The sequence below is a fragment of the Chionomys nivalis genome, chromosome 2 (assembly GCF_950005125.1).
Source record: "Chionomys nivalis chromosome 2, mChiNiv1.1, whole genome shotgun sequence".
Lineage (NCBI taxonomy): Eukaryota > Metazoa > Chordata > Mammalia > Rodentia > Cricetidae > Chionomys > Chionomys nivalis.
The window spans coordinates 56,855,440-56,880,042 of NC_080087.1; the positions used below are offsets into that span (position 1 = coordinate 56,855,440).

General features: G+C 45.9%; 1 protein-coding gene across 1 annotated transcript in view; it reads right to left on the reverse strand.

Annotated features, from left to right (window-relative positions):
• Window positions 1-24,603, reverse strand: part of Armc2 (armadillo repeat containing 2) — a 107,080-nt gene that overhangs the window by 11,999 nt on the left and 70,478 nt on the right. The window contains exons 12-14 of the mRNA XM_057761749.1: window positions 23,943-24,042; window positions 2,121-2,421; window positions 476-598 (exon numbers count right to left, since the gene is read on the reverse strand). Coding sequence (XP_057617732.1) covers window positions 476-598; window positions 2,121-2,421; window positions 23,943-24,042 — 524 coding nt within the window. The remainder of the gene's footprint in view (window positions 1-475; window positions 599-2,120; window positions 2,422-23,942; window positions 24,043-24,603) is intronic.

The following is a 24,603-nucleotide window of genomic DNA, read 5'->3' on the forward strand; positions in this document are numbered from 1 at the left end:
CTCCTCCGTTACTACATAAATGTATATACTTAAGCAATAACAGAGTAATATTATGTATATGAGTTTTGTTTATGTGGGCTTGTGGTTGAGTTTTGTTTGACGCATCCCTGGCTGTCCTGGAACTCACTATGTAGACCAGGCTGGCCCTAACCTCACCGAGATCCACCTGTCTCTGCTTCTGGAGCTGAGTTTTTTGCACAACTTTAAACTGACATTGGTGACATTATTCTCTACTTCTTACTATGACCGTATTTCAAGGTGAAAGAAAATCTCCTAGCACACACAGAGAACTCAGTATATTTTCATGGTGCTACAATACAAACCACGGGGCATTTCAATAAGCACTAAGAAACACATTGTTCCCACGGGCAATGTTCTCGGGCAGCTCTCACAGTAACACCTCCAGGTGTGTTGTAGGTACTAAAACCAAGACCTTAGCTGAGTGTCAGTGAAGCCATGCCCAACTGAGCCTTACATTCGGCAACATACAGCTTTCTGTGTTGCAGGACAGAGCTCTTCACTTGATAGAAAGACAGGTTGTTGATGGCCGCTGTGGTGTTGATCACCAGCTCCTCGCAGTCTCCCAGTGACTTGGATTCTGAAACCAAGGGATGGGGGAGTCAGATACGCTTGGCCCTGCAGATCCAGGGATGCCATATGCACAGCGACAGAGGTTGGGGCTGGGGAACAAGCTGGCTGTCAGAGCTAAAGAGGCGCTGCTTGAGAAAGCTTTACTTCCTATGACGTGATGGCCTGCCAGGAGACGCAGCAAAGTAGGTCATGCTACCCCATTTCCCACAGCTGGGTCCAGAAAAGTCAGGTGGGGCCCTTGGTCTGCAGTGGCTTGAGATGTACCTGACCCAACCCACATGCCGTGGTCATAGGGACCCAACCTGGGTATCTTACTCTAGTTCCTACATCCTGCCTCTCAAATGAGAGGCCATTGTCTAGTCCTTATCATTGGCTCTGTCTTCCAAACACAACAGATGGCTTCCTGCTTCCTCTGTCACCCCCAAACTGGCCCCCTTCCTGCCTCCACCTCCTGGGTGGACTTACAGGTACACCCACCATGCCCAGTAGTTTTTTGAACCTAGTACTTGAACTTTTAAGTATTTACTGGGGCTCTGAGTAAATTTACACAGGCTGGAGACGCAGCTCCATTGGCAAAGGCTTGCCCAGCATGCACAGAGCCCTGGTGGCATTCCCAGCCCTGCATAAACTGCGGACAGTGGTATACACTTATTCACGTGGTAGTGACAGGAAGATCAGGAGTTCAAGGTCATCTTTAGACACATCCTTAGATAGCCCAGCCTGGGCTATATGAAAAGAAAGAATGAGGAAAAAAAAAAACCAAACACTTGGTGAGTATGAAAACAAATGAACAGATTTTCAGCGTGATGCATAAGGGGCCTTCTGTGAGTTTCCGTCCCTCTCTCTCACAGCACCGCCAGCCTCAACTCTTGATGCTATGGTCGCCCTGCAGAGGAGGACAGAGGCAGGCATGGAGCGGTTGGGGGCTCCTGACAGTATGACACCCCAGGGGCACGAGGTGGGGACCAATGTACTTGGAGACTGCGTGTCATTATGAAGGAGAGGAAAACTCTGAGTGACTCTCAGTTTGGGGAGAGCTGTCAAGTGATTGTTGTATAGTTTGGATGCGTCTTCTCAAGGCCCCTGTGTTCACCATTTTGTTGCCAGACTGTGGTGGCCAATAGTGAGAGGCAGAGTCTAATGGGAGAAATTTATGTCACTGGGACATGCCCTTAGAAAAGGTATCAAGACTTTTGGACCCCCTCTTTTCTTTTTTTGACCCCAAAAATAGAAAAGAGAGACAAACAGGTTTTGTGGTGGTTGGTTGGTTTTATCTCATGTAGCCAGGCTGGCCTTTAACTTCCCAGCCTCCACTTCCCGAGGGTTGGGATCACGGGCATGTGCCACCCCACACAGTATAAACAGTGCTGGAGGTTGAACCCCAGGGTGTGTGCCTGTCAGCCAAGCACTACCAACTGAGCCAAATCCCCCAAAGCGTTTTTCCTTTCCACAGCTAAGAAGGTTCATTCGAGTGAGCCAAACCCCTCACCACAGCCCTCCAAGGAACTGACCCAGGCTATGGTTCTCACCCAGCGTGGTCAGCAAGAGGCCCACCACCCGAGGGTTGGCGGCCAGCACTGGGCCGATGCGTGGGTGAATGGCTATGTTGGCCAGGACGCGGGTCAGCTTGACCAGCACATCCTCTGTCTCCGCTGGCGGCCTGGCTCCTGAGAGCCCCGACCCTGGGGACTGCTGGTCAAGTTGGTAGAAGTTCTGGAACAGTGTGAGCAGAGTCTCGATGCTCCCTCGCTCTCTGGAGAAAAGTTCCCGGGCCTGGTTATTTTTTGCTGTCAGGTTGCCAAGGATAAAAACAATGCGAATTACCAAATCCTGCAATAAACAAAAGACAGAGTGTTACAAGCACAAAAGAGCTGGAACAGTTGTTGGCAAGAATGCCGTCTTATTTAATTTATTCACAACTTAACTAATAGTCAAATGGATCACATCTGGCTTCGGCAAAAGTCTTGCAGCATGTGGGTCCCAAGGCGGGAGCAAAGTGACAGAAGAGATTAGGAGTGCTTGGTGGCCCTGGAGGAATGAAAGGGGCTGACGGGAGCCTTCATCTCAAAATCTGGGTGGTCTTTTAAGAAGTTCCCTGAGAACAATTAGTTGAGTGAGCTTTGTATGTCATGTCAATCAATGAAGCTCAGATTTCTTGAGCATCCAAATCCTTTACAAAAAAAACCCAAAACAACAAAATCCCCTTCCCCCTCAACACCCCTTCTCCCCACTGGAGCACTGTCCTCAACAATCAAGCACCTAACAGAGGAATGGGTCACAGCAGGGCTTCTTGATTTCCACACTGTTGACACTTGCAGCAAGGGGAGTCTGATTGTCTGTATGTCTCAGATGGGTCTCCTCATGTAGCCCATGCCTGTGCTACGGAGGGACCCCATATTCAAACAATGACTGTTAATTCTGGACATGAGTGATGACTACAACTTTTAAAAAATTGTTTGCTAGTTTATACATAGGTAGAAATGTACTTTTCTATACATATGCTTTTATTTATTGGCTTTTCTTGAGATATGGTCTCGTGTATCCCAGACTGGCCTTGAGTTTACTATGTAGCCAAGGATGGCCTTAAACTCCTGGCCCTTTGCCCCCACCTTTTGATGCTGGGACTGCAGGACTGTAGGACCAAACCCAGTTTATTTGGTAGTGGGAACTGGACACAGAGCTTTGTATATGGTAGACCAGCATTTATCAGTGTTTTGTTGTTGTTGTTTAAAGAACAGTAAAATCTAGAATGAGAGGCTGAGGAATTTCCATGTGTTCAAAGCCAGAATGAGCTACATGATGAATTCCACATAGCCTGGATGAGGGGGAGAGAGAGAGAGAGAGAGAGAGAGAGAGAGAGAGAGAGAGAGAGAGAGAGAGAATGAATGCTTGTTCGTTTCTCAGCTGCTCAGCCCTGAAATAATCACCCAGAAGCCATATTAATTAAATTACAGCTTGGCCCATTAGCTCTGGCCTCTTATTGGCTAACCCATCTCCATTAATCTGTGAACCACCATGAGGTTGTGGCCTACCAGCAAAGTTTCAGCACATCTGTCTCCAGCCGCGGCTCCATGGCTTCTCCCTAACTTTGCCTCCTTTCTCCCAGCACTCAGTTTAGTTTTCCTCCTTAGCTCCATTCCCCTATAGCTCTGCTACAGGCCCAAAGCAGTTCCTTTACTAACCAGTGATATTCACAACATACAGAGGGGAATCCCACATCAGAGACAGAGAGGGAGGGAGGAAGAGGAAGGAGGAGAAGGAAAGGGAGGAGGAGGAGGAGGAAGAGGAGGAGGAGGAGGAAGAAGAAGAAGAAGAAGAAGAAGAAGAGGAGGAGGAGGAGGAGGAGGAGGAGGAGGAGGGGTGGGGAGGAGGAGGAGGAAAAGGAGAAGGAGGAGGAGGAGAAGAGGAAGAGGAAGAGGAAGAGGAAGAGGAAGAAGAAGAAGAAGAAGAAGAAGAAGAAGAAGAAGAAGAAGAAGAAGAAGAAGAAGAAGAAGAAGAAGAAGAAGAAGAAGAAGAAGAAGGAGTGAATGAGTGGATAAGGTCACCCGGAAGGAAACTATAAAGGAATCCTTGCTAAGGGCCATCCCAGGGCTGGGTGTGGTACTTAGGGTACCTGCCACGGAGACCTTTTACACTGGGTACTGCAGGATCTGTGCAGGTCCATGGCTATCAAAGTGGCACAGATCCTGGACTCCGTGATCCTCCCACGCAGGGAGGTTTCCCTCCTCTGCCCTGCAGGCTTTGCAGACAATTAAGGACTTAGGAAAGCAGCCAGGGGGTTTCCACAATTCTGGCTTTGCTGATCAGATTAATAGCTACATCAGTCTTAAGGGAGGGAGCGGGGCCAAGGGCCAGGCACAAAGGTTAAGAGATGGGATCCTGAGGCCTAGCACAGGGGCTGGGTGTGGCGAAGAGCTGGGAAGACCCAGGGCAAAGGACACCTTTTGACAAATCTGCCAACGCCAACTTCTTCCCGCTTGTTCTTGAAGAAATGTCCCTGACGTTGGCAGAGTAGCAGCAGGGCTGCCGCTGGCTGGTGCAGCTGTCAGCTACTTGCCATCCTGAAGAAGGGGTAGAGCCCAACGCTGTGGCAAGGACTGGAACCTGTCCAGGAGGGGGCAGTCATTTTCAGAGACTGTTCAACTCCTTGCAGGCAGCAGTCACCTGAGACCCTGCTTCTGCTCCACCCCTGGAAAGAAAAAATTCATTCCCACTGCTGCTTAGCTGGGGTGGGGTGCTGGGGGTGTGCATACGGAGACAGGATGGCAGCCTTCAGGAGTGCAGAAAAAAAGGATGCTCAAAGCTGGGAGTAGGAGTGCATACCTGGAATCCTGGCACCTGCAAGGACTGTGAGTTCAAAGCCAGCCTCTAAAATGCAGGGAGTGGGGGAGGGAAAGAGGGAGGAAAAAAATAAGGGACAGATGGACAGAGAGGGGAGAAAAGGAAAGGGGGAGGGAGGGAGAGAGAAAAGGAAGAATGGGGGAGATGGATGGAGAGACAGAGGAAGAAAGAGGTAGGTGAGATGACTCGGAGATAAAGGCACTGGCTGCCAAGCTTGAGGACCCGAGTTCAATGCCCGGAACCCACAGAGTAGGTGAAGAGAAGCTACTCCCCAGAGTTAGCTTCTGACCTCCACATGTGTGCCATGGCATGGCTGTGCCTGCACACCTGCTTGAACACACACACAATTTTTTTGAGAAAAAAAAAAGAGGAAGGAAGGTAGGTGGGGAAAGAATGGAGCCCCTGAGCAGCGGAATTATCACAAAGGGCTAGGCGGTGGTGGCGCACGCCTTTAACCCCAGCACTAGGGAGGCAGAGGCAGGCAGATCTCTGTGAGTTCAAAGCCAACGTGGTCTACAAGAGCTAGTTCAGGACAGCTAGGGTTGTTAGACAGAGAAACCCTGTCTCAAAAAAAAAAAATTATCACAAAGAAACGTGAGATGGACATTGAAATGCCACGGACACTGGCTGTGTCGTCTGCTGTGTGCACAGGGGTGCACGGACACTGGCTGTGGTCGTCTGCTGTGTGCACAGGGCTGGGGGAGGTAATCTTTAAAAGGTGGGCAATCTCATGGAGCCTGCGGTGAAGTCATCATTGCTTGGCCATTCACATTCCGCAAAAGAGCTGACGCCTGCGGGCTTTAAATCTACCACAAGCACAGGATTTCACCAGGACCTGAATCCCACTACACATTCCTTCGGCAATTCCCGATGCCAAAGGCCCTGGGCTCTGGCGACAGCGTTCCCAACACCCAGGCCAGGTGCCCTAGAGAAGCAGGGCCAAGGGCATTACCAAGCACTAAGTTCCTCGAGAGAAAACTCTGCTTCCTATTTCCCAAGCCCATGACTGTGAGCAGAACTGCTGCGGATGCTCCGATTTGCTCTCTGACTTTACACAAGCTCTGCCTTCTGTAACGATGAATACTGACCGTAGCAGGGGTGTAAGCAAGCAACACACTGGCCTCCCGATGTGCTGGCCGGGTCCCTCTCTGCTCTGATAAACACCATGACCGAAGGCGACTTGGGAAAGAAAGGCTTTACTTGGCTAATGCTTCCACATCCAGTCTCTGGCGGAGGGAAGTCAGGGCAGGACCCTGAGGCAGGAATTGAAGCAGAGGCCATGCTGCTGCTCTCTGGCTTGCTCTCAGCTTCACACCCAGCTGCTTTTCTTACACCTCCTAGGACCACCAGCCCAGGAGTGGCACCACCCACAGTAGACTGGACCCTCCCGCATCAATTACCAATTAAGAAAACACCCCACAGGCTTGCCTACAGCCCAATCTGATGGAAGCTTGTTTTTTTTTCTTTAAACTGAGGTTCTCTCTTGCCAGTTGACACTAGCTTGTGTCCAGTTGACAAAACAACAAACCTCATCTTCAAACATGGCTTAATCAACACACATGAACCATGTTACTCACTGGCCACGATCTTTGCCATCTGAACAAAGCTGTTCCCAGCATCTTAGCCCAGACAGCAAGCTCCTCCCCCGTTTCCCAACAGTGGCTTTAGTTTTCCCCTGTGGTGTTGGTCCATCCCCACAAGGGACCGTTCAAAGAGGCAGCAAAGGCCTCGTGAGTGATTTAAAATGTCTGGGGAATTTAGCACACAGCTTTTCATCTTGCTAAATCATTGTCAGGACTAATCCATTTACTCCGCAAATGTCAGCCGCTGCATTGGGAAGAATTCTATGTGTGCTGCTTTCTCTTCTTCCTTCCCCCCTTCCTGGGCTCCTCTGGTCTAGGTACTTCCGCCACCCATCTCTGCTCAGCTGCCAGAAGCATTGATTCCAGAGCCTGTGAATTCACCTGGACAGACCAAGGATGACTTTTCCTAAAATTGCCCCTGGGCCCTTGCCACATCTAAATATTTTTTATCCTATCATCCGTGTGGGTCGTGGCAAGGTGTAGATGATGCAGTCAAAGTGGTCGCAGGGCGGGAAGGGTTAATACTGTCACAGTGCCTCTCTCCCTGCCTTCAGATGGAACAGGGAGGGGGTGGATCCTGGCAGTGGCGGTGCCAACTGAAGGATGGTATGCAAGATCAACAAATGGGGGAGACAGATTGTGCTGTTTGCAGCACCCAGCTTCCACCAATGACTCCCTCACTGTTTCTGTCCTTTGACTGAGGCATCTTTTCTTCCCACCTTTCTCAAATATGTTTTCCAAGAAGCCAGGAGCACAAAAGAGGCCAAAACAGAAGCAGTCTCCTATAAGGCTGTTCCTAACCGTCCCCCCTCCCCGCCCCTGCCCGTAGCTTGTGTGACTCCTCTTCAGTCCTGAGACTGGAAGCTGAGCAAAGGTTTCTGCAAGGTCTTGGCCTTGCTGTAAGTAGCCAGGGCTCTTCCTGGTTCCAGCCTGGAAAAGTATCCCCACCCCCAAAACCAGACCTGCACAGAGGTTACCCACTACTTCCCAGACCAACCCACCTGAAGTACATAAAGTTCTTCTTAGCTAAACGAGCAAACAAACGAAAAACCCATAAACACCTATAGAAAATACGCCAAGAATGCCAAGTCAGCTCAGAGACCCCCAATTTCACAACAGAAAACGATCCCATCAACACGCTGCTCTCCACCCCTTCGCTCTTTCAGGGTCTCTGAGGACAGCACGCCCAGACCATGATTGCATGGTTCTGAGACAGCAAAATAAAGGTGAATCTGGCCAGGCTTTCACCCATGGAGAAGATAGTATAGCCAGTTCACACGTGCTTTCCAAGTTTGCTGGAAATAGAATTAACAGCAGCCACAGTCAACCAGTGCACAGACAAGCAGTTGCAGCCTGATACTCTCCAAACCTCCCAAGCCTCCCAGGCCTGTCTTCTTCAGGCCAGCATGGCATGCCCTATGCTCAGGGCATGCACTTGCTTAGACTTTACGGGCCCCACGAATTGTAAATAAATGAGTTTGGCTGAGACGGAACACAGACGAGAGCACTGCTAATGGTCTGTGACCAGCTCCAGCCCGAGCAGCAGCTACTGTGGGAGTTCCCTTCCATGTGAGAGATTGTGGCCTAAAGCCAACAGGAGCTTGTGGCCCTTTTCACCCTTACTCAGGGTACGGAAACTGGGCTTCCAGAGATCCCAGTGGTGAGGGACAAGACAGAGCCAGAACTCGGAGCACGTTGGAGGACTCCAATACCTCATTCCAGACTGCCCTCAATTCCCAATCACTCAGTCCTGAGGCATGGTTTTTTTGGGGAGGGAATTCGAGACAGGATCTCTCTACATAGCCGTGGCTGTCCCGGAACTCACCAAAAAGACAGGCTCAAACTCAAACAGAGATCCGCCTGCTTCTGCCTTCTGAGTACTGGGATTTAAAGGCATGCGCCACCACACTTGGCCCCTGAGGCATCTTGAATCCTTCACCAACCACAGCAGCTCACAATCTCTCTTCTCCTATGAAAGGTGCCCCTGGTGACCTGTCTGTGCACGGCAAGACTTGGAACCACTTCTCCCTCTTGGGAGGGAGCAGAACATTTCTCTGCTCAAAAACATCCACTGCCTGTTATCTCACTGTGAAGTGGCATCCATGTGCCAACTGCCCTGCGTGACCAGCGGGGCTCCACCTCACAGTGCTCCCCACCCACTGGCAGCAGGAGTGAGCAGATGATTCTCACACCCTCCCCTCGGCTCCCTAAAATAGCTCCTGTGCACGCTGCTGACCATAGGAGAAGGACCGCTAGCAAGCTGTGCTCCGCAGACTCCGCCTACCTAGAAGATGTCTCCGCCTAGGAAAACAGTTTGAAAAGATCTTCAACAATGGGTTAACTTTAGCCAGGAGGTGGTGGTACACACCTTTAATCCCGGCAGAGACAGGGGGATCTCTGTCCATTAGAAGCCAGTTTGGTCTACAGAGTGAATTCCAGGGCAGCCAATGCTACATACACAAAGAAACCATACCGCGTGGGGCTGGGGGGGACCACAAAACAAAACAAAGCCAACCAAACAAAAACCAGGGTTAAACTTAAAGGAGGATATAAACGGACTGAAAGTTTGACTTTCCCTCACATTCTTAACCATAAAATTAATCAAAATGCCCCGTTTTGGTCATGTTTTTAAACTCGGGGTAAAATTTCCTGCATCTTAGAGTCGAGTCAGGATTTCCCGTTTGCTTTATTTATCTAGCTTTCCACCTTGAAATAAAACCAACCCATTCTGTGAGCTTACAGGTGGCGGAAGACAAGCTGTGGTCTACTGGGGAGATGCTCACTAACCCATCAGCACCCGAGGTGGATGCCAGCTGACCCGAGCAGTTAACAAATGGGTACAGCAGTGCAATCTGAGACACCACAGCCTCAAAACCAAGGATCTAGGGAGATCATTGTTAGGCAGAGCTGGTCACCCACCCGCCCACCCTATCAGCCCCCATACTCTATGCCTCTGAATGTGGCTGCCACTCAAAACTCCCAGGGCCACAGCCGAATTTCGCTGTGCTGGGCTCCTTGGCGAGCCGCAGACCTGAAGGCGTTTGGGTTCTGTGCTGAGTCGGGGAAGAGCTGGTCCCACATGGGCAGCAAGAGTTGGAAGGAGTGAGCTGAGCAAGCTCGGGCCCACTGTGCCTGCCGGGTCAGGGTGCAGAACAAGGGCCAGGCTGAACAAGGAGCAAGCTCAGCCAAATGATCTCCCGGCCCCCACTGGAAATGCTGGAAATGCGCCTGCAGAGAGGCCGGGAAGGCAGCCAAAGGGCACGCTCCTGCCAGGGAGGAGGCAGAGAGCCAGGGGGAGCAAGTTGCCACAAAAGACACCAGGGGAAGGGGTGGAGGCACCTTCCTAACCAATCCTCCAGAGCTGCGAAGAGGCCTGGGGGGGGGGGGGTGGCTATCTCTGCACTGCTGAAAGCCTGGGTAGCAACGGAGCTGGATAAGTGGGAAGGCTTTGGCTTCCAGCCCCCACCTCCAGCCACTCCAGGCCTCTCTTCCCACAACACAATGCCCACGCTGTCCAAATCAGGGTTCACCCTGCGTGCCTGGTTGGAGGGACCTCTTACGGGTCTAAATGGACCTACGTGGAACAAGAGGCTGACTTTAAACACAGCTCAAACAACGACCAGTCTGGTGGTGATTCCCTACAGAGTTTGCAAAACTCTATCGGTGATCCTGCATCTGCTAGTTCTGCGTTAAAAAGAAAAAAGAAAGTCACCCCATTTAAAAGTACAAAGAGCCAGAGGGATAGTGGGTCAAGGTGACTGAATACTAATGTAGATGAGGGCTATTCTCTCGGAACTGCGCATGACCTTTGTCAAAGGCTGTCACCCTTATGTAAGTCTTATTCCAGGCGTTTTACCAGATCTCTTGCCCAGCAGATATTTACAGAAGAAATGGGGAAAATCCCTTCATGTTCTTCCAAAAATCAAACCCACGCGTATTTTGCTGAGCTTCTAAATGTAGTAGCGCTGACATCAGAGGCGCCTGGGAAAGCAGGCCTGCTTCAGCAACAGGGCTTGCTCCCTTTTCCTTTATTAAGCCCATCTGTTTGCACATTTGGTTTGTACCAAATGCAATTTACACCAGAAAGCAGACAATATGTGCCTATTTCTTAAGGGAGATTTGCCCTTTAATTGGACCTTGATAGGAATTCTTACCTAACTGGAAAGCGTGGCTTTCAATCCGACTGATGGCAACTCTGTTTCTGTCTGTCTGTCTTGTGCCCACAGAGACCTGATGGTGTCTAGGAGCTTGAACAGGTTAGTTACACATCTCTAAGTTGAAGTACTTCCCTTGTCCGGGTGGACATCCATGCTGAAGTCTGGGGGGAGAGCTTTTGTAGAGATGGTTGAACCAGATGCCCCCAGGGGTAGACCACAACCATCAACTGCAGACCGCACCCACTTCACCCAAGGCTGGGTGTAAGATGTGCCATCAACAGGGATACCACACAACCCTCACACATGTCTGCTGCAAACTCACGAAGTTCAGATGGGCCTATACTGTGCTCTCTCAAAAGGGAAGATCGACATGAACACTGGATTGTTTTAATGGCAGCAGAGTCTTGTTTTTCTTCACAAGTCAACAACTGGAGGCTGTTTAACTGACTCCACGTACCCTCCCCTGGGCCGGTCATTCTCAGGGTCCCAAGGGCCCTCGTCTCATCCCTCCTGAGTGGGCTACTCTGGTACTGCATGCCTGCCAAGGATGGCAACTGGTCCCGGGACAACTTGTTTTGACAAAAGTCTGGCAGAGAAAATTGGAAGAAGAGTCTAGCATAACACAATATAACATAGCATCTTGTTTTCCTGAAGAAACTGTCTCTAGCTGGGGAGAAACTCCGTGCTGAGGCACTTGTTTAACGTGCCCCCTCCCCCAGTATACACACAGGGAGCAAAAAGACCAGAAACTGTCCGCTGCCCATGCAAAGGCAAATGAGACAATCTCACCATTTTCCGGAGATGCTCACTTGGCTGGCTCACCACTTGCTTCTGCTGTGACACACTCACGCTATGCCAGGATGGTCTGAGGAAGCGTTTGCAGACCTCTGGAGATCTACCTAAAAGTCTCTGTGCACCCACTGAAGGATGTGTGGTAGGGGGTGACCCCCCCAACTATTCGTGCTTTACGTCCTCCAAGCCCCTGCAGGAGTTCCTTAGAAATGGGCACTTGTGTCCCCTCAGACCTCAATCAGAACTACCAAGGGTGGGGCCCAGAAACCTGCATTTCCAAAGCTCCCCAAGAGAGCCATTCCAAGATAAAGCAAGCATGGAGCCTGGGATTAAGCTGAGGACCCACTGAACTCAACTTTAACCCCTACAGCATCGCTTTACAAAAACATATGCATTCTCATGCCTATTAAATCATTCTCACAGCAGAGACGTATAGGAATTACAAGTGAAATCCAGCTGGGCAGTGGAGGTGCAGGCCTTCAATCCCAGTACTCCAGAGGCGGAGGTTGAGGCAGGCGGAGCTCTGAGTAAGCAAAACAAAACGTGAAATCCTACCTCTTCTTTAACTTGCAGTACACTTAGAACCTGTTCTAAAGGATGAGATCAGACTTAACAATCGGGCAAACGCATGCTTTGGGGACTTCCTCATATAATTTCTCTTTTTTCCCTTTAACCAGAACAGCAGCATACGGGGAAGAAGTATTTTAGATCTCCCAACAGAAGTGAGCCCCAGTTCTAAACAGGATTTCCCTCAAGTGTGCTGTGGAAATGGCTGGCCGCAGCTTCTGACACAGCTCCCTGCCTCCTCGCCCCGCTCCCCCGTGTATGCAGGTGACATTTGTCAGTATGAAGCTTTTTTTTTTTTTTTTTTTTTTTTTTTTTTTGGTGGTGGTGGGAGGTTGTCCAGGGGACTCACTCTGTAGCTCAGGCTGGTATCTAACTCATGATCCTCCTACCTCAGTTTCCCTAGTGCTAGGACTAGAGGTTTGTGTTTTGGATTTCAGATTGTACGGTCTTTTTTTTTTTTTTTTAAGATTTATTTATTTATTATGTATACAACTTTCTGCCTCCATGTATACCCACACACCAGAGGAGGGTGCCAGATCTCATTACAGATGGTTTGGAGCCACCATGTGGTTGCTGGGAATTGAACTCAGGACCTCTGGAAGAGCGGACGGTGCTCTTAACCACTGAGCCATCTCTCCAGCCCCTTGTACGGTCTTTTAAATCATAACACACACTTGTAATTCCAACACTCTGGAGGGAGAGACAGAAAGATTACCTACTCAGTGCCAGCCTGGTGGGTTCCGTGCTATCGAGGCTACATAGAAAGATCACATATCAAACAAGAAAAAAAAATATTTAAGCCATGTGGTGGTGGCCCATGTTTTTAATCCTCAGCACTCAGGAGGCAGAAGCAGGCCAACTTGGTCGGTAGAAAGAGTTCTAGAACAGCCAGAGAAACCCTGTCTCAAACAATAACAAAAAATAAATAAGTAAATAAACAAATAAACAAAAAAAGAAAGAAAAGAAAAAAAAGATTTTTAAAAAACACAGCTATAAAAATTATCTTGATTCCATTTTAGCATGGCTCTTGGCGACAAGCCACATCATAGTCAGAAGTGCAGAGTGCTTCGGAAGCACAGGGGACAGGCACGCAGGGCATTCTCAGAGCAGCTACCAAGGATTAGCTAACTGTGTGTGTCAGAGAATACAGTCCAGTTCTAGTCAGATGAGGGGTGCAGATAAGAAATGGACACGAACCAAAAGGGCCTATGGAGCTCGGCTGTCTCTGGTTCTCCCTGCTGCTTCTGAGGGCAGGACTGACCCAGCACCTCACACACTGGACAGCCCCTCTCCCCTGCGTTACCCCCCAGGCCCCACTGGGGGTCCCTTCCTTCATTTTATTCAACGTTAATTTTTAAATTACTCTTATTTTGTGCGTATGGGTGTTCTGACTTCATGGGTGTGTGCCAGGTGTCTGTAAAGGCCAGGAGAGGGCAGGCATCAAATCCCCTGAACCCGGAGCTTACAGACACTTATGAGCCGCTAGGTGAGTGCTGGGATCCAACCCAGGTCCTCTGCAAGAGCAGTCAGTGCTCAGAACCACGGAGCCATCTCTCCAGACCCTCAACATTAGGTTTTTAATATGCAAGATAATTCCTAATTATATTGGGCCAATTAATGCTAATTTATAAGTTGTCTAAATACATGCTGTTGGGACAGCACAGAGATCCATCCTGAAAGAAATGAAGACCGCACCTAATTTCTGATAAATCCCTTGGATTAACATTCTTCATAGGTTAAATTAACATTTTTTTTCTATTTTGTTTTTCAAGTCAGTTATTTAGACAGGGTTTCTCTGGGTAGCCCTGGCTATCTGGAACTCTCTCTGAAGACCGGGCTGGACTTGAACCCAGCAACCTGCCTCCATGGCCTCTGCTTGAGTTCCTGCCCTCACTGCTTTAGATGATGAACGGACGTAAGGAACTGTGAGGGACATAAACGCTTTCCTCCCCAGGTTGCTTTTGGTCATGGTCTTTCATCACAGCAATGGCAAGTTATTCTTACTTAACCCCTAGGGAAGACATGAGAACATGCGAGGTCATGGTTTGCTTCAACTTACGGGCAATGAGTTCAGGAAGCTTTTAAGTTTTATGATTTAACTGATTCAACCTAAAAAGCAATGTTTACAAATGCATGTGATCATCACAAGACCGAAATACTGTATAAAATTAAAACTTGGATGAGCAACACAAGAGTCTCCCACAGGTTTTATTACATTTTATCTGTGTTGCTGGGGACCGACACTTGGGGCCTTTCCCACAGCAGGGGAGAGCTCTACCGCTTGGCCCTGCCCATTTCCAGTCCTCTTCTAAGTATTTTCTTGAGACGGGGTCTCACGAAGTTGAAAGCACTCTGCTGTGGCCCAGGCAGGCATTGAACTTGCAATTCTCCTTGCTCAGCCTCTTGTTGTTGAGTACAATAGCCTACAGTATAGGCCAAAGTCATCAGAACGCTCCCAGGCTGGGGTTTGTGATGGTCACTGGAACGCGGGGTTTAGGGACTAAATTCATTTGTATTTATTTGCCCCGTTACTACTTACTGCTGTCAGCATTTGATTCTGCACACTCAATGGCTACAGTGGCATACGCACGATTTCATCTTCGGGACCACATTGTACTTGGGTATCTACTGAGAAAGCAATCTCTCGTTCAGTTAGCTGACTTTTCATTTTAGTGTATTATATAGGTATTCTGTCCCAATGAAGGTCAAAACTGCTTTCCCAAACCACAGGGTTTTTTGTTTGTTTGGCTGGGTTTTTTTTTTTTTTTTTTTTCATGACAGAGTTTCTCTGTGTAACCCTGGCAGTTCTGGAACTCACTCTGCACTAACCACAGTTTCTATCAGAACCAAGTATCACCCGGGGCCCTGTAAAGAAATGAGGGTCTCCTATCCAAACACTAATTAAGAGGAACTAATAGTGCTTAGCTTCTGAGATAGACAAGATCAGGCATAGTTGAAATATGAAATGTGGTTTCTAGAACCCTCTGTAGGTTGATTAGGTAAATTTCTTGGGACTGTCTGGTGGGGGCACCTGACTTAAAAAGAAACAAAACTTTAAGGTGTAGCAGACCATTCCCGATGGCAAAGCTCTTGCTACCATCTCTGTACACTAAGAGACCACAACACTTTAAATATATTTCTACAACCCAGGTTAACCTTGCAGAAACAGCTCATACAACACTATAATCAGAGTCAGTAGTAATTCTGCTTAAGTTGCCATTGGGCTGAGTTCCATTTTGAAGTTTAGACTCTCCAGAAACTGGCTTTATTTATGAGGGGTGGGGTGGGAATTTGGCTGGGCTGTTCCCTGGGGCCTGTGCTGATCTGAAGTAACTACCCTCTTTAAATCTACCCTCTCTGTTTTGCTGTTTTTATGGCGCCCACCAGTATGAGAAGAACGGGGTGGTTATTAGTATTTCTCCTTCAAACCAGGAGGAGAACATAAATATTTAGGGAGATACTGGAGTATGAGGAAAACATATTCTGTAATACTTTACAGGTTCCAACGCGTCTCACAGATTCTAAACTCATTCTTTCCACACCCAGAGTCACGGATGTGAGCCTCTCTCTCTCTCTCTCTCTCTCTCTCTCTCTCTCTCTCTCTCTCTCACACACACACACACATACACACACACACACAGAAACACACAGAGACACACACATACACAGATACACACATACCACACACAGAGACACATAATACACATACACACACCACACACATATACATACAGACATACCACACATATAGACACACACATACACCACACACAGAGATACATACACACAGACACACACACACACCACATCATGGCCTGTATCCCCTGGGGAGCTCCTGGCAGTGGGCAAGGCATCTGCATAAGTGATATTCTTGGTACGAGAATTATGGGCGCTTTGGTTAATGACTTGAGGAAGTAATTGAGATGCATAATTACTTCCTTGTAGCCTGACTACTCTCCCTGCTCTTCTAAAATATTTTGGCTTGGAGGAAAGTATAAATTAGGTATTTTTCTTACCAGAAAAAAAGCTCAAAACTGTAACATTGCAATACTCAAGTAAAAGATATAATAAGGGATACTTGTAAAAAAATAAATTTCATTCTTATATTTATTTATTTCATTGTATGTGTATCTGTGTTTAGCTCACACATATGTCACCATATATGTGTTTGGTGCCTGAGAAGGTCAGAAAGAAGCATGGGATCTCCTGGAACTGGAGCTATAGATGGTTGTGAGCCACCATGTGAAGACTGGAAATCAAACCTGGGTTTTCTGTAAGAACAGGTACTCTTAACAAACTGAGTCATCTCTCTAGTTCCACAGATACATTTTCAAAAGTTAAAAACATAACATAAAAATTAACAGTTCAAAAATTATTTCTCAGCTGAGTGTGATGGAGTACACCCGTAATGTGGAGGCAGAATGATCAGGAGCTCCAGGTAATCCTGGCTTCCTAGCAAGCTGAAGGCCAGCCTGAGCTATATGAGACCTCAAGCTCTGCCCTAACCCACACATGTTATTTATCTCACTAATGAGGAAGCCAATACGATAATAAAGAACTGAGCATTTATAAGCATTTAAAAAGATATGAGTGCTAAGCATGGTAGTGCACTTCTAGTTCCAGCACTCAGGAGTACAGCAAGTTCAAGGTCAGCCTGGGCTACTGAGGTCCTATCTCAAAACAACAACAATGACTGATGTATAATTCTCCTCTGCAGGCTGAGAATATTACCACTGGTTAATAAAGAAGCTGCTTTGGCCTATGGAAGGACAGAATAGAACTAGGTGGGAAAACTAAACTGAATGCAGGGAGAAAGAAGGCAGAACCAGGCAGTTGCCATGTAGCTGTTGAAGGAGAAAGATGCCAGAACCTTACCAGTAGGCCACAGTCTCATGGTGATACATAGATTAATAGAAATGGGTTAATGTAATATGTAAGAGTTAACTAGAAATACATCTGAGCCATTGACCAAACAGTGTAATTACAAAAAAAAATAATGGCAATTAATACAGTTTCTGTGAGATTATTCGGATCTGGGCAACCAGAAAACACACGAGCAGTCTCCATTTACAAATGATGCTAACGTGGGACAACTACATCCACATAAAACCTTGAGAGAGCTTGGGAAGCAATTCTAGACACAAAAGAACAGAGTTAATCATGGCTTTTTGGTAGCAGCATTTTCTTGGGTGGGATTTGTTTCCTAGAGAGGCAAGCAGAGGTGTGATTCCTTTAAGAGAAGGATTCCTGACTCAGTGTTAACAGCAAAAACTGTGCAGCTTCTTTAAGAGACGGCTTCCTGGTTCATGCTGTTGATACAAATGGTTCTGGCTCTTTGGGGAAATCTTTGGACCACTTGAATGGGGATTGTGGACAGCGTGCTGCAAGTTACTTGGTGGCAGCATGGGCCAACTGCTTCCCAGAGTTGAGGTGGTGAGCACAGCTCCCACCCAATGGTCCCAGAGCTGTAGTGAATGTACCTCCACCATGTTAAAAGGCCAAGAGAGAAGGAGCCAGCATCCAGGGCTGCCATGAGCACATTGCTTACCATTTTAAAGGAAATGATTGCCAGAAAAAGATTTCAGATACACAGTAGGACAAATTTAGACATAAAAGACTTCTAAATGAGACACAGAGTGTTTTTAAAAATGCATGTAGGCTTGGGAGGAGAGGGAAAAAAGTATAGACAGTTGTAAAAAGAAATAGTTTTAAAATAAAACAGTCTTTAAAGAGATGGAAAAGTAATATGAAAGAGTACAGACAGTCATAGATTAAAGGAGTAAAGATAATAAAATAAATATTAAAAACTAATAGAGAAAAATAAACCATGTAAAGATAGAATATACCCAGAGAGTCTGGATTATGCATATTATTGTGTTTTCTTTGAATTTTTTGATTCCAGAGAGGCATTTGATTCTGGGGAATGCTAAACTAAACCAACATATATATTTTAAAGGTATCTTGACTTCAAAATTTGAGTTTAAGAATACGTTATGGAAAAGAGGTTCTGCTTTTGTTTCCACAGAAGATGAAAACCTATGGATTCCTTCCAGGCTAATGTGGTTTGATAGAATAAGACCCCCTCAAAAGGTCTCTATGAACCATAAAAATACTTCACCCAACAAACACCATAAAGCAATTTGGAGAAAACAATGCCCAAATTCCCAAAATGATTGTTTACAAATGTTTATTTTCATCTTAAAAAGGTTGGTTATAAATGGTTAATGGAAATAAGGAGGATATGATATAGAAATGAATACTTTAAATTGGTATGGATTCTGATCTATTGATGCAAATTTAGGTTGATTTTGTTACACTGTGTTCATGTATTTTTGCTCTTGTTTAAGGTATTATGTTTGTGCAGCTCATTTAAAATGTATAATTAAAAATTACAGATTAATAGAGATTAATTTATAATAGTAAAACTTATAGTCATGTTAGTTAGGTTTTCTAGATATATATAGAGATATTTCAGTTAGATAATCTTCAATACTTCAAAGACCTACAGAATATAGTATTAAAATGTTTTAAGAACTTAGACTTTTCTCAACAGTGAGACATATCTGCTTCTGGCAGCACCAATTACATCAAAGAGGTGGATGGATATCAAAGTAACTTGCTATGAAATTTGCCTTTAATGTGACAAGGCTACACATTTGGGCAAGAAACTTGCTTTTGCCTGGATTGCTTGACAGTATGCTGTATGAACTGGACATGCAGAACCTACAGAAAAATGACTGCTGAACTTGCTTAAAGAAGGTGAGACAGTCCTTCTGCTTTATGAAAGAGTCTGCCAGACATTTTTCAGGACACAGAAGAAAGTGCCTGACAAATTGCCAATATAGGCAAAACAGTCTTTCAAATTTCCTTCTTCATGGAAAAATCTGCCAGATACTATGGGCCTATAGGCTGAAGATGGATGCCCCAATGTTACAGAAGAACTTTGGGTGATTGTCCAGGCATCAAGATGTCTCTGTCAATTATAGACTTTTAGAAGTTACTTACAATGTACTTCCTGTTTACTTAGGTAATTATATCCGTCTGGAGTCTTTGATGGAGTTGAAAACAAATAGCTATAGTTATAATTTTCAGATACAAATAGATTATATATCTGTTTTGCTTTATGTAATTTTATTATCTTAAAGTTAAAACTTTCCTTTTTATTTAGACAGAAAAGGGGAGATGATGTGGGATTCCCCTCTGTATGCTATGAATATGTTTTATTACCACTGGTTAATAAAGAAGCTGCTTTGGCCTATAGCAGGGCAGAATAGAGTTAAGCAGAAAAACTAAACTGAATGCAGGGAAAGAGAAGGCAGAGTCAGGCAGATGCCATGTATTTGCTGAAGGAGAAAGATGCCAGAACCTTACCGGTAGGCCACAACTTTATGGTAATACATAGATTAATAGAAATGGGTTAATTAAAGATGTAAGAGTTAACTAGAAGTACATCTGAACCATTGGCCAGTGTTGTAATTAATATAGTTTCTGTGTGATTATTTGGGTCTAGAGAGCTGGGAAACAAACACGTAATCTTCGTTTACAAACAACAAACAAACAAACAAAAAACAAAGCAAGAATATTACAATAAGATTTTGGGGCTAGAAACTATGGTGGTTTGAATGAGAATAACCCCCATACGTGTATATTTTAAACACTTAGTCCCCACATGAAAGAATTTTGGGGAAGGTGTGGTAGTTTGAAAGAAAATAGCCTCATAGAAAGTAACTATTAAGAGGTATTATGGGGTATTTGATCACACTGTGTGTAAATGTGTTGCTGTTTCACCACATCTTTTGATTGGCTTAATAAAGAGCCAAACAGCCAATAGTTAGGCAGGTGAGGATAAACAGGACTTCTGGGCAGAGATAGGAACTCTGGGAAGAATCTGAGGCATGGGATCCACCAATGAATGAGACATAGAGGGAGTCAGGCATATAGTATAGAGGAGGTAACTAGCCATGTGGCAGAATGTAGATGAATATAAATGGTTTAATTTAAAGAAACTAAAAGAGCTAGTTGGGACCAAGCCTAAGCTAAGGCCAATCTTTCATAATTAATAAGAAGCCTCCATGTTATTATTTGGGAGCTGGTGATCCAAAGAAAGACCAGGCTATAAGGAAGTATGGCTTTGTTGGAGTAGTCATGGCCTTTTTGGAGGAAGTGTGTCACTGTGGGGGTGGGCTTTTGGTGTGGGAAGTCCTTCTGTATTTGTATGGCTTTTATTGGTTAATGAATAAAGAAGCTTTAGCCCAATGGCTTAATAGAATATAGCCAGGCTGGAAAAGATACATACTGAGAATGGGTAGAGTCAGGAAGACGCTATAGAGCCGCTAGAGAAGAAAGACACAAGCTGTTAGCTAGAACCTTGCCAGTAGGCCACAAGCTTTATGGTAAAATATAAAATAATAGAAATGGGTTAACCAAAGATAAAAGAGCTAGCTAGGAATACACTTAAGTGATTGACTAAGCAGTGATTTAAATAATACTGTTTCTGAGTGATTAATTCCGGAGTCTAGGTAGCTGGGAAATGAATATGTGGCCTCCAACAACAGGCTTTGATGTCTCCCATGGTCAAGCTATGCTCAATGTGACACACAGTTACTTCTACTGCCTTTGGATGAAGATGTGAAACTCTCAGCTCCTTCTCCAGCACCATGTCTGTCTGCATGCCACCAAGTCCCATCATGAAGATAATGGACTAAACCTCTGCAACTGTAAGCCAGCCCCAATTAAATGTTTTCCTTTTTAAGAGTTGCTGTGATCATGGTGTTTCTGCAGTAATAGAAACCCTAAGACAGAAGGAGTAGGAGGCATGGCCTTGTTAGAGAAGAACGTTACTAGGGCTGGGCTTTGAGGTTTGTGCCTCTCTCTGCCTCCTGCTTATAGATTAAAATGTGAGGTCTTTAGCTGGTCCTGCCATCATAGCTTCGCTCTGCCATGATAGAGTCTAACCCTCTGAAACTGAAAGCCCAAATTAAATGCTTTCTTTGATATGTTGCCTTAGAAAGTAACTGAAATACACCAGAAAAACAGCTTATAAGGTAATGGACCCGTAACTTTTGCAGTGACCCTATCCACCATCTACACACCTACAAATTAGGCCCAATTTCACAATGGCTAGGCTTCAATCAGTCAACAGCCAATTCAAAGTGAGACTGCTCCGCTAAAGACTGAGGCCATTGTCAAGCCATGCTTTCTCCCCTCACACCTTATTGGTAAGCTTTGAATACTTTCACTTTTCCTGAGGTAAGATGAGTTCACCCATGGTGCAATACACAAGCATCGAAGCATTGCACACCGTGGAGTTTCACTGCGCAAGAACGATTTCAGGTTCCCTAATTTCAGATTCCCAGCACACACATGAACAGCTGCACGAGGTGGCACACACTTGTAATCCCAGCACTGCAGAGATCTGGGTGATGTCATGCTGGCCACCAGCCTGGCCAATCAGAGAGCTCCAGCTTCTGTGAATTCTCCTGTCTCAAAAGGTAAGGTGGACAGCAGGAGAGGAGAATGCCCAACCCTGACCTTTGGCCTCCAGAGGGACATATGTGGGAGTGCACTTTTCATTCCCCAAAACACAGCTCCCTCAGAATCCCCCAAATGCAAAAGAAAAACGTCCAAAATAACAAGGTTTATCTTTGGATTAATTCATTGTCAAAAGATTACAGTCAGATTACAAAGATAGTTTCGTTTACAAAATCTAAATTAAGAAATGCTTGATGCTGGGCAGTGGTGGTACACACATTTAATCCCAGAACTTGGGAGGCAGAAGCAGGTGGATCTCTGTGAGTCTGAGGGCAGCCTGATCTACAAAGCAAGTTCCAGGACAGCCAGGGGTACACAGAGAAACCTGTCTCCAAAAAACCAACCAAACAACAAAAAAAGAAAAAGAAAGGAAGGCAGGAAGGAAGGAAGGAAGGAAGGAAGGAAGGAAGGAAGGAAGGAAGGGAAAAAGAAGTGCTTGCTTGGTGGACAAGTAAACAGCATGCTATGAATGCTTTAAAGTAGACTAAGCAAGTTCACTTATTGTCTGACATGAGGAATTCTCTCATCTTGAAGTCTTTTAAAGGATACAGTTTGTAGAAAATGTAAAGCACTCATGTGAAGGGTTTGTAGCCCAAATACTCAGAGGAAAACTCACGCGCAGTGCAAAGTATTGTGGCACACGCCTGTAATTCCAGCATTTGGGGGGCTGAGGCAAGAGAATCTCAAGGACAGGCCAGCCTGGGCTACTCAGCAAGGCTCTGCCTGCCTTTGCCATTTGCCCTCTGCCGTCAATTTCCTGTCCCACTGACTTCTACTCCATCTCTCTTATATGTGTACATACACAAGTAAATATTTGCAGATCGTTTTTTGGCATAAGAACTTACCAGGACTTTAAGCAAGGTCTTATCTTTAAATTGAAGCAATGACAGAAATTTCTCTATCACTAAAAGCACAATAAGTGGCTAAAATAATGTAAGCTGACAAATGTAGTCCTTTTCAGCAGAAGTACTTGGCTGGAAAATTCAAATTCAGTCCCATTTGGTGGCAATAGGGTCTATGTTTTAAGGGTTTGGGGCCTGACACATAGACAGTTTTGGATGAATGTCACCCAGGTCGATATGTGACTTCAGCTACTGGCCTGAAGCTGCTGCAACTTAAGTGACTTTAAGAACTTGCTATAATCAAAATAAATATATTTGAGTTCATGTTTAAAACGTCTCTTTGGTCATTTACAAAGGTAAATAAAAGAAGGGTCTATTTAACAGATAGTCGAAATGTTAGCATTTGTACTGAGTAGAAAAACCGTATCCGAGAGAAGTCATCTGTGAGGTTTGTTTTGTTAAGGCGGTCTCACATGTAACCCAGGTTGGCCTCTTAACTACCTGTATTCCTCCCTCACCTCTCAATTACGGGATCACAGATATGTGCCACCACATCTGGCTAAATTCATCACTGAAAACAATTATACGGTCAGCAAGAATCCTCATTGGGTTATGGAGCCTGAAGACTCACTGGGGCAAGGAACTTGCTGTCTAACATGATCTGATCTCAATTCCTGGTCCCATCTGGTAGAAAGAGAAGCAACTAGGCAAGTTGTCCTCTCATCTCCACACATTGTGTGTGTGTGTGTGTGTGTGTGTGTGTGTGTCTGTAATAAATAATTAAATGGATAAATGTAAGTTTGGGATGTAAAAAACACATTACACACCTTTCCTGATTCATTAAAGCACTTGCTGCGCTGACCCAGGTTCAGTCCCCCGGACCCCCATCAGGTGTCTACAACTACCTATAACTCCAGTTCCAGGGGATCCAACACCCTCTTCTGGCTTCCTAGGGTCCCTGTATGCATGTGGTACACAGACACACACTCAGGCACACATATGTACACATAAATAAATAAATCTTCAATTGCTTTATCTCAGAATTCCGTATTGTGAAATACACCAGGATCAAAAAAAAAAAATAGTGAATTTAAAGGCTAAAAAAAAATATTCAAGGTACCTCCCATGTAGAGGATCCCAAGCTTGTGCTTGCTCGTTAAATCCCCCTTGGTTCTTGTAAAAATGCTGATGGGCAGGCCTTCTGCCCTTCTTTCTACTGAAATAGCCAGCGTACTTCGTGCCCACACCAGGGCTCATGCAGGCAGTGTGTAAATCCCCAACACGAGTGGAACTCCCGCTGTCCACACCCTAAATCGGGAGCTGCCCATAACAACCATATCTCAGGGAGGCAGCTTCTGTCTTGGAGCACTCTGTGTGATCCTCACACGTATTCACTGCTCCTGGGGCCACTATACCACTCACGGGAGCTTCTGGCAGGAACCAGCATGTTAAAAGCATAAACTCACATAACATGGGCTTCCACAAGTACACCAGTGCACAGGCATTGAGGACACCGAGGAAAGAAACACATGACTGACCTGTTTCTCCTGGTATTTGTTCAACAGACTCAGAAACAAAGCGTAGCATCTGGAATAGCTGGCCAGGGCCGCACAGCAGTCACGGTAAGAAGTCAGTTTGCTGCGGGTAAGGCCAAAGGGGAAAAGAAAAGTAAATTCTATCTTCTTTCATTCAAGTGCACATAGTAAAACTCTAAATGTAGACCATGCCAGCTCATGAAAACAAGTACAGAAATGTCTCAGTCCAGAGAAATGGGGTTGATTCACTATGCAAAGATGTCAGTTAGATTACAAAGGTAAGTTTAGTTTACAAAGTCTGGAGGAAACGCAGAGAGACTTGCTATCTGTGCTAGACACTGGGGGCAAAGAGGGAACTTTTAAAAGTCTTTCATTAGGGGGCTGAGGACCTAACTCTGTGGTAAACACTTGTCTAGCAAGCATCAGCCTCTGGGTTTGGTTCCTAAAAGGGGCAGAGCCCTGGAGATGACAGCATAGTGTCCGACTTGGAGACTGAAGGGTTAATGACTGGGCCCTGGAGAGGCAGCTCAGCTGTTAAGGGCACTCACTGCTCTTACAGAGATGCAGGCTCCGTTTCCAGGGCCCACAAGGTGGCTCAGCCTGTAATTCCAGCTCCAGTAGAGGAAGCAGCCTCTTCCGACCTCTGAGGTCTCCAGGCACACAC